Consider the following 10,353-nt stretch of genomic DNA (forward strand, 5'->3'; position numbering starts at 1 on the left):
TCCTGCTGTCCTTAAGAAAGATCCTGGTGTATGCAAACCCCGTGAATGCGAGTTGGTTTCTTTCCTCCGTAACTACCATAGAATGGCTGTTCTCATCCATTTTCATGCCGATTTCTTTCCACACCCTAAACTCCTGTGAAACCTCCCCATTCTCCCAAAAATGTCATTTTCTGAGGCTAGATCACTGGCAATGATGCTAACATCAGAAAATTCATCATGCTAAACCCTCAGTGTTCAGCAATGTTGTTGTTGCAACTTTGAGAAGCCTTGCTAAAATCCTTCTTTCTCATGCTGCTTTGTAAGAATATAATTTGTTTGCGTCATTGTACATTTTGGTACATTACAGGAACAGTAATTAGAAATTGCTTTTTGTTTTTCTAGATGATGTTGAAGTACAAAGACAAGAAGTGGTACCAATTCTGATGACTCTCATCAATTACATCTGTTTAATTTTGTCCTGATGAAAAAAATCTTGTTTTTTCATTAATTTTGGCAGGACCACTGAAATTTAAAGAAGTATTCACCATCGGATACTGTTGTTTCCTAGCACAAATGACACACTGTTTTACCTCAGTCATGGCTTTAACTGAGGAGCTTTATATCTAAGAAACACACACGCAAAAAAGAACCAAACTTGAGTGTTTCTTAGCTGTTGGTTAGCATAAAGTTGGAACAGAGAAGGTAACTGGAACACGTGGAAAAGAGAGTAAAGGGAAATCGTGGTGAGATGGGCAGGGGCAATGCAGGGTCAATCCTGTGTTAATATTTCATATGCCAAAAGTTTTTGTGCTATTGTAATTGCTGGCAGTGTTATACCCTCCTGTAAGGAGAGGCAATAAATCAGAGGTCCAAGAGCTGGAATCAAGTTGGTTTGTCTTGCTGGACAGTAGCTGACTTACAATTACCCTCTCTAGGACTCGCTATATTTACCATTATTGTTGAAGAAGAGTTGAAGTTTACTGTCACTTCTTTCATTTGAAAAGCTGGAAGCTTGGAAGATTTCTTATTGAAAATTGTATACATAGTTGAGCTGTGCATAGTCTTTTCTTGGACCCCTGATCTAGTATTCTTGTATTCACATCATATTCTGTGACGTGCAAAACAAAATGCGTAATTTTTGCATTAAAAAAGTCAAGTGAATAATATGACTGGAATGTGTCATGCTGGGAGTTTTCATTTGTGTTATGGCCGTGCAATGTGAAATGTGGTAACATCTTCCTTGTGGTAAGAATTCTTCAACTTCTGTTCAGTTAAATATTATTTTTGGATAAAAATAGTTATTGATTCAGGTTGTATAACATTTAGAATTGGCTGTGGGTTCCATTCATGCTGTGAGTTTTTATAAATGTTTAACAGAATATATCTTTACAGCCATTAATTAAAATAGCTGAGATAGTTTTGCTCAAAACTTAAGTTCTAGATGCCCCTTTAGTCCTTTACTATGAAATCAGATAACCTTGGACTCAGGTTTTCAAAGTTTTACACACCATGGAGGTGCTGATGCATGAATAATGACAAGCAAGCATCTAATACTTAATAATTGTCAGTATGTTGTTTAGCAAATCTCTAAGTTGTGCTAGTAGAGAGCTATTTTACAAGTACCTGTCTCAGCCCCACCCAGCACTAAAGACAGTTGTCCTAAAGTTTGGATTTAGTCTCTAAAGCAGTGCTTTCAGTGTAAGCAGTGGCAAAGTGTGCACAAAACCTTTAGGAACTGCTGAAATAATGTTCAGTTTGAGTGAGGTAAATAATACAGCTGAGCTAACTTGTTAATGGCTACTGCACAAAAGCTATATCAGTGTGAATGACCAGGGCTCTTTTTAGAAGAGAGTATTCCTTAAAATAAATGCTTGCATTTCAGAAATTCCTTTAGACCTTTTTCCTCAAACTAGGAATAGTTACTGACTGGTTTTGTTTTATAAAAGGGAGTACTTAGAAGCTGATAGGTCTACATTGTCTGAAATTATTCACTTAGGTTTGCTTCTCCAAGCATTGCTTTTTCTGTACTTTTTTCACAAACTTTCTGAATGTTCCCAAAGCAAAACCTTGGTTTTATTTTTATTGTGAAGTGATGTTGCAGGTACACAGACAAGGCAACCTTACAGAACACCTCAAGGATGCAAAATATTGAAGTTACTTAATGGTTCTTAAATCACTTTTCAAATGAGAGGCAAATATGCTTGGACTTTGTAGCACAAACTGATAAATTTTCTCACTTTATGTATAGCAACATTTAATTAAAAAAGACAATTGAATTGTGTTGTCAGTACGATGGCATGCCCTACTATGCCCACTGTTCAAAGTCCTTAACGAATGAGAATGTGACAATTCGAACAGCAGTATTATGATTTCTTCATGGCTCTGTCCTGTAACTACTGAGGCAATGTCTATTTGAGTTACTTAACTCAGTTTGTCATGCAATATTTGCCTCTGCATGTTAATTTATTTTTACTGTCTAATTAATGCATATTTAACACCATTTTGTTAGACATCCAGGTAGAAGAAAACTAGATAAACCATTACGCATACCTCATCCAAAAAAACCCGCCCTAGCTGACACTTGTCCCCTTCCTTATCTCACATTTATAAATTGAGATGACTCATGATTTGACCTGGTGAAGATAAAACTACATTTCAGGGCAACAGAATCCTGGGAAATTAATCTGGTCAGGTTCTGGGGGAGAGGATTGTAAAAGTATTCTTCAACAAATTATGGTATCATTCAGTGAAAGATGACCTTGGCTCGAAAAGAAAGCGTACTTAACTTTCTCATCAAGACACATTTGACAACCACCAGCAAGCAAAATAATAAGAGGCAATGAGAGACCATCTGCCAGTACCAGACGAGTAGTGGCTTATTTGGTGTTGCAGAATCTATCGTAGTTGAATCTCTTCTGTTGCTTATGTTCAGGGCATGCTTCTAGATATGAAGGCTAATGATTTGATTGCTCATGAGATAAACACACAAATGGTTCTTGGTCAATAAAAGGGGCTATGTACAATTTTAGTCTAAAATGTTACTTTTTCCTTCCCAGTGGAAGGAAGGTGATCACACACACATCATTGCATCTTATTGTGCTATTGGTGGTGCACCTTTTGTACAACAAAGTATATGGAAATCCTTGCGGGGAAGCACCCCTGGTTTTTTCACTAGCATTTTAGTTGTGTGAAATTTTTTAGAGTGTCTGGAAAACTATAAAATACAATTGAGCTATTACTTTTTTTTTTAATGAAAGTAAGAAACTACCTGCTGCTACCTATCTGTTTATATGTAGTGTGTCTCATTAGGAACTGTAAACTGAAGAAGCTTTTCTTCACCTTAGTCCTGCCAAATCGTAACTTTTGAATCCTGGTATGTGTAAATATGTGTGTATTCCAAGTCAGTCTGAAAGTGTTACACCACAGGCATCTCCAGTGATTTGTTCTTCAGCAAACAGTCAGTTATAAAGTATAGTAATATATAGCTGTGTTCCTTGTCTGTCTTTATGCAAAGTTTTTGTGCCTGAGGTGGTACTTGCATGGCAGGTGATATTGGAAAGCTAAATCCAAAGGAGGATTTTTGGAAGCAAGTTCATTTTCTTTTTTTTCCTTTTAGTTTTCCTTTTATTTTCCTTTCTATGTTTTTTTGTTTGGTTGGGTTTTTTTTGGTGGCGTTTTGGTTTGGGCTTTGGTTTTTTTTTGGAGGGGAATTTTTGTTTGGTTTTTTTTGTTGGTTTTTTGTTTCCTTTTTTTTTTTTTTCCTTTTTTCCTTTTTTGCTTAATTAATGGCACTGATCTTACCTGAACTTTTAAACTTGAATTTTTCCTGCACTTTAATTCAATCATGGTATTTTATTCCTTAATTTCGTTTCTGCATTTGTGCAGTTCAGGTTCATTATTTGTATATATAAACACACATGTTCAATAAAGACTTTAGAACAGATTACTTTCAGGCACCTTTGCTAATTATGTGATTGATTTAGAATGTGTGTTTTCTTAGCAAAATATGTATATACAATATAGAATCTAATGAAAGGCACGTATTCTGTGTCAGCATTCAGTTTATAAATTACTGCAACACTTTCACATTTGTTACTAGATAATACAAAAGAAATCTGTTATATTTATACATACTGCTTAAGAATATACTTTTAGTTTTAAATAATTTTTATATGTACACTTCTACCTTTAATTTTAAAAAGACTTACGTTCAAGTTTTAAGTCAAAGTACTTAAAGTATGTATATTATCCATAGAAGTTGTTTTAAGCTTATGAATACATTCATATCTCATATCGAGATGATACAATTACTAAGCAATGAAAACAAATACCCCATTTTGCTTTGCAGAAAATAGTCAGTTATTTTTACCTCCCTTTATGAACATTCTTAAACAATTCTCCAAGTATGGAGCAAGTAGATAGGGAACTAGCCTAATATAAAAGTTTTCTCAATAGCTGCAGTCCATGGCTGACTGGTTTTCTATGGTTTGGTTTTTTTTCTGGTACACACGAGAGACTTTTTTCAGCTATTTCTTGGACTTTTAAAATTCTCCAAAACTGAAGTGAGGTTTGTCCAATAAACATTTTCTTTGAGTAATATGTGTATTTTGATTATACATCAGATCTTTACATGTAAATCAGGGTTGGGTTTTATGTGGGTTTGTTTTGTTGCTTTTTTGTATCCGAAACATGTGTTGGAAAACTTAAGATTCCTTGGCCGAAGTGCCCTCTGCTTTCTTCTCGTGGTTTAACATGTCTGGGTGGGCACTGACCACAGACAGAGCCTGGTGTGGGAGTGAAGGGCTGCAGTGCCTTGCTTCCCTGTCCAAGTAGAAGGGCAACTTGTCAGTTAAATCTTCCCTCATGCCAGCCAATTTCCTGGATAATTCATGTGAATCTTTTTGGGGGGATGTTGATAACTTTGCTACTACCACAAAGTCTTCAAATACTCTCTAGACTGAAATTAATGATGTTTGAGGGGTGGAAGTGAACAGAAACGGGGTGGGGGGGGGAAGGTGTAGTGCAGGTGAATCAGTTAAATCAATTTTACTTCAGTTTTCATTGAAAAGCTAACCTGGGCCAATTTCTTCTTCTTAAGCCCATTATGAAGATGTGCTATATATCCTTATTACTGGTACCTTATTACTGTTTCAAGTCTGATGAGTGTACTGTTTCTGGGTTCTTTTACACCTTACAAAGTTTAGACTTAAAGATGTGGGCATTCATTTTTAAAAAGTGGAAAATAAAGGAAGAAGGGGAATGAGGCAGAAACACCAAACAATCAAATGAAAGATGTCAATCAGTATTTCTTTTAGTATTTCCATGTGCTAATGTTTAACCTACCGCTGTAGGTTACTTTGACACTTGTGTTTCCTTTTGTTAGTACCTAAGTTCCATATTACAAGGCAAAGAACTAGAAGTTAAACTGTTTCAGTTGAAAACATGTAAGGAGTTGTATGTGGATTACCACTACCATTCAGTAATAGGTGATGGAAAGGGAGAGGGGTGGGAACATGTTTTAAATATTCCCTTTTAAAACAGAATTGTAAATAAGCAGTACTGTGTTATTTTAGACCTGAGCTCTGCTATCTGTAGTGGTTAGAACTAGGAAAACATGCTGCTTTCTAGTTACGCTGCTGTTTCATTGTACCAGCACCATGGGGGGAAAAAAAAATACATCCGTAAATTTTTCTAACATTGCCCACTCCTGGGTAAGCATGCTTGATGTGTAGCAGTTCTCGTTTCTGTATATGTTAGTGTGTACATGTGTGTTTTCTTTTTCCCTTCTGTTCATTGCAACTTATTCTTCAGTTAAGTCTTGCTGAGCCCCACTAGCTCTTCTGAGGATGATTACTGGAATATGCATTTTTAGGTAGGGTTGCAAATCCATCTGTCTACAAATATAGTTTCATATGAACTGCAAACTGTACTGTTACGAACTCAACTATGTTAGATTGCATAGAGTTATTTTATTTACATGTAGTTGGACTGAATTATGTCATCATAATGAAGTTAAAAAATTAAGTATGGAATATTTTTGTAAATAAAAATACCTGTGCAGCTGGTATTTTAAATTTAAAATGTATTATACATTAATGTTTCAGAAAAAAATGTTCATATATATGTGTATATGAATGTGTCATTATGCTGAAGGGCTCTTGATTGGGCAAAATAAACTATTCAAATCTCTCCTGAAATGAGTGTAGCTTACTCCTTTTCTTCCTGACCAGTTGTTTTCCTGCTGGCTGGAGCAGCAGGAAGGTGTGAGTTGTGCTTTGTAACGAGCAGAGCAGTTTGTGCTGGAAGCATTGGCAGCCAGGCTGATGGGGAGTAGCCCTGAAGGACCCCAAGAGGTATGAAATTGTTCATCAGCAGTGATGCCCCCAGGCATGTCTAAAAACATTCTGAAATGTGTGTACTGATGGTGACAATGTGAAGTCGTGTTATCTTTTTAAGCTACCAGAAGAGTTAAGGTCATTCATTATACAGACTCAGTAAAGCAAAGTATTTTCTGTAGCTGCATTTTGTCAGGGTTTATTAAATTAAGAATCCAGTGTGTATGGGGAGAAGAGATGAAACTGGTATTTTTTTTCTTTGCCATGTTTACAGTACAACAGATGTATTATTTTCTTGGGTTGAGGCTCAGCTTTGCCACAGACCAGTTTCTAGCTTGCAGTCTTATTAAATTTGCTGTCTTTTGCTGTTGGGGAGAGAGGGAAACACAAACAACCCGCCTTTGTAAACGTATTCTCAATGATTTGGAAATAATGAATCCGAAGAGAGGCTTGGGCAGTAAATCTGAGATGTGAATTTGCTGTACATAGGGGAAATCTTTGGAATCTCATGATGTCAAATAGCAAAATATTTCACTGCTGCTTGTTTTAGTATGTGAGAATGCAGTTTCATCTGTGGGAAAGGTCTGCTAGTTCCAGACTTCTTGTTTTTTCTTTAATATCTGATGGTTACACATAATGAACTGGAAGCTGTGCAGTGCATGGAGTTATAAAAAGGATAATGCATTGGAAAGAAAAAATTGTTTTATCTTCAGTTTAATTGGATTCAAGATATTTGGAGCTGTCACACTGCCTCCAGCTACTTGCTAGCTCTGGTAGTCTGCAATAAAAGTAAAAAAGCTACAGTAAAAGTAGCTCCCTCCCTCAGGGTACTGTGGGACTGCCCAGATCAATGGACTGACAAGAGGGGAGTGCCAGACTGAGGTTGCAAAGTGAAGCATTTTCATTTAGTGAAACTCAGGATTTGATCAGACCTATATTAAAACTTGTTTCCTTTTCACATCATGTGTTTCCACAGTTTTGGTGCCAATGTACTGGAAATTAAATGCATTTAAGACTTACAGACATATGATTTTATGCCCACCAGCACTTTTCTTACCCAGATTTTTTAATTGGGAGTTTTCATCCAGGCAGGGTCACTGAACCAGCCCCTCCTTGTTGCCCACTGGCCTATGGGTGCTCAGTGGTATCCCTGATCTTGCCTTCTCCCTCCTCCTGCCTTGATGCAGCTGGACTGCTCCCTTGGCCTCGGGTCAGCCAAGCAAGAGGCACTGTCTGTTTTCTCCCTCAGGAGAAAAGGTTGCAGGAGGCATCCCAGCCTGGCCTAAGGAAATGGGATGTTTTCCCCCACAGTCCTGCACTGAGGTAAACCCACGAGCAGGATGTCAGCAAGAACCAGTTTCTCACCTCCTACTTTGCTGGCTGATTTTTCACAATGTGTAATTAATGCTCCCTCAGTAAGGGCTTGGGGGCTTGCATATGCAACTCAATATAGTAGCGGTGTTCTGCTCACTTGCTGTAGCTAACAGTTTTCTGTATTTTTCAGCCACAGGAGACAATCTGGGCTAAGGCTTGTGCACAGGCTGCTCAGAAGGAGGAAGCTGTACCCATCCCCACTGCCCCAGCTGAGACCTGGGGATCACTCCTTTAGCCTCAAACACTCATTTAGAGCTGTTTGATTCCAACACTACTCAGAAGGGCTGATGGAGGCCTGTACCAAAGCCACAGTCAAGATAAAAATGGAAAGGTTGATGTGTTTTGGAGCAGGTAATTGCATTTTTGTATCTTCCTGCAGTCGCAGTGTGAGCAGGACTTGATAGACAGTTGAGTGTTTGAAGGGGTTTGTAATCAAAATGTCAGACTGTGCTTATGTTTTGATAAGTTTATGAACTCCTCTGCCTAATTAAGCAGACATAATGAGAAATTTTTTATAATTCTGGTTTCTGTGGTGCAAGACACTCCTGGAAAGAATAATGTGGAATGCAGTCTCCCGTGGCAGAGTGAACAGAAAACAATTTCAAGCTGGTATCCCCTAATTCTCTTGTGCACCTGCAACTCTCTTAGCACCACTTGAGTTAAGTACTTTTTATCGGAGTGTTAGTGTCGCCTACTGACTGTGGTGCTTTTCTTCCAGGATCTCCAAGGACACAGCACAGTGGTCCAAGGTCTCATGAGAATTCTCTTCCTTAGAGTTACAGTCTTCAGACTGAGTATGCACATCTATTGTTCAAGATGCGTGTCAGAACTTAATTTATATAAGGAAGAACCACTGTGTTTTTCTTTTTTAAATATATCCCCTATGAAAGGGTTAGAAAAAGGACCAATCAAGGTCATTGTATCACTTTTTCTTTTTAATATGCTTGAACTCAAAGTCCATTCTAGCTGTAAACTTAGAGGCCATTTACCTCCCATTTTGTCTTTAACAGAGCACTTTCTGATTGGGCTTTAGAGTTCCCAAGCACTTCACAGGTTTTTTTCAAGACATTCTGGAAATTAATTCTTTATTCTACTGTTTTAGTTAGACCCCTATAGAAAACTCTTTTTTTGCACATTTTTCGTTATAATTTGTGGTCAGAGCAGGAGCCACGGAAGTTGCATTGACTTCTAGAGCTTTCCCTCATTTTTAAAAGACCAGTAGTTAGTTTGGCTCTATGTCTGTCATGTAACTGCTTGCTCTTTTTAGGATTCTTCTGTAAGCAGCTTCTTTCTCTCCAGTAGTCTAGTTATGCTGCATGAACCAGATTTGGCAAGTAGTCTGTGGGCTGTAGTCACCAATGCAACCTTTCTCTAGGTAAAGAAAACTGAAGAATACCTGAATATGGCTGGGGCTATGAGGCTCTGACACCAGTATCACAACTACTTGAAAGTGTTTAGCAGATTGTGCCCTAAGGGACAATAGAAAAACTCTTCATGTGTCTTCTGCAGGGAACAGTGCAACCTCTTGGGGTTTGCATCATGTTGGACCTAGGGAGCATTGCATCTGAGGCCTTTCACTATTTCAGTGTATTTCAGTAGTAGGAATGGGGATGGCTGAAGGGGATGCAGAGTTCAGTGAGGGTTTTAACTCAGAACAAGATGTCTTTCAAAATATAAAGTGATAGGGATTGGCCATGTACCACATCCTGGAGGGCAAATTTCAAGCCTGAAAACCCCACTCTTTTGATTTAACCTGGGGAAAAAGCAAAGCGTATGTGAATAATGGTGACTTGCTGTATTCCCCCACTGGACTGATGGGAAGCAATAACCTAAAATTTCTGCTATAGCTGTTAAAAGAAATTTCTTTATATTTGCACTGTAAGCAATAATGTTGTCATTTGCTCTGACTTAGAGTGTGAGTAGCATGTATTGCTTTATCACTGAGCTACTGTTGTTGGTCTACTACATGATTGTTACAGGCAATGTAAAAACATGGAAAAAATGTGGATCTGAGCCTGTGGTCCTATAGGCTACAGCCTTGTAAAAGAATTTGCAGCATAACTCAGGCAAGGAGGCAGAAACAAGAGGCTTGAGCTGGTTGGCACAGCACTGATTCTCTTCTTGATGCAGCTTTTGTTCTGAAGAAAAGCTTTTAAGAATGCATTTAAAATGAGAAAAAGTGATGGTTTGTGCATTTACAGGGAGCTGCTCCCTAACATAAACAGCAAGGTAAAAGGGAAAGTTGGACTGTTTGAAAAATCCAACTGGAAGTGATAGTGTTTGGCATAATTCACCGATCATGAGAGACCTGGCATCCCACGGAAAGAGCAGTGATAGCTCTGGAGGGGACAGGGTGCTGAGAAGGCAATGGACATGGAGACAAGGTGCTTGCATTTGCTGCTCTCAAGAAGAGGAAAGGTAGCACAGGGGGAGATGACAAACCTGACAGCCGGCTCGTAAATCACCTCTGTGGCTGTGTTGTGTAGGATGGCATTTGTCAGAACTCGAGGAAATTATCTACGTGAGCGCTGGCATGAAGCTTTGTCCTGGGGATACATACATTTGCTTTAGAAGAGGGGCACAAAAAAGGGCCCATGAGGCAGCAGGCAGCCCCATTGACAGCACCTGGAGAGAGCAGCTAGAAATGATGCCTGAGGAGACACCT

The 10,353-nt window shown here is 38.4% G+C and overlaps 1 protein-coding gene across 1 annotated transcript in view; it reads left to right on the forward strand.

Moving 5' to 3' along the window:
- Nucleotides 1-6,176, forward strand: part of STXBP5 (syntaxin binding protein 5) — a 107,143-nt gene extending 100,967 nt beyond the window's left edge. The window contains exon 30 of the mRNA XM_017736359.1: nt 382-6,176. Within this exon, the coding sequence (XP_017591848.1) occupies nt 382-423 (42 nt within the window). The 3' untranslated portion in view covers nt 424-6,176. The remainder of the gene's footprint in view (nt 1-381) is intronic.
- Nucleotides 6,177-10,353: the final 4,177 nt, after the last annotated feature.

This window comes from Corvus brachyrhynchos, unplaced genomic scaffold (genome assembly GCF_000691975.1).
Source record: "Corvus brachyrhynchos isolate BGI_N302 unplaced genomic scaffold, ASM69197v1 scaffold595, whole genome shotgun sequence".
NCBI classification, from domain to species: Eukaryota; Metazoa; Chordata; class Aves; order Passeriformes; family Corvidae; genus Corvus; species Corvus brachyrhynchos.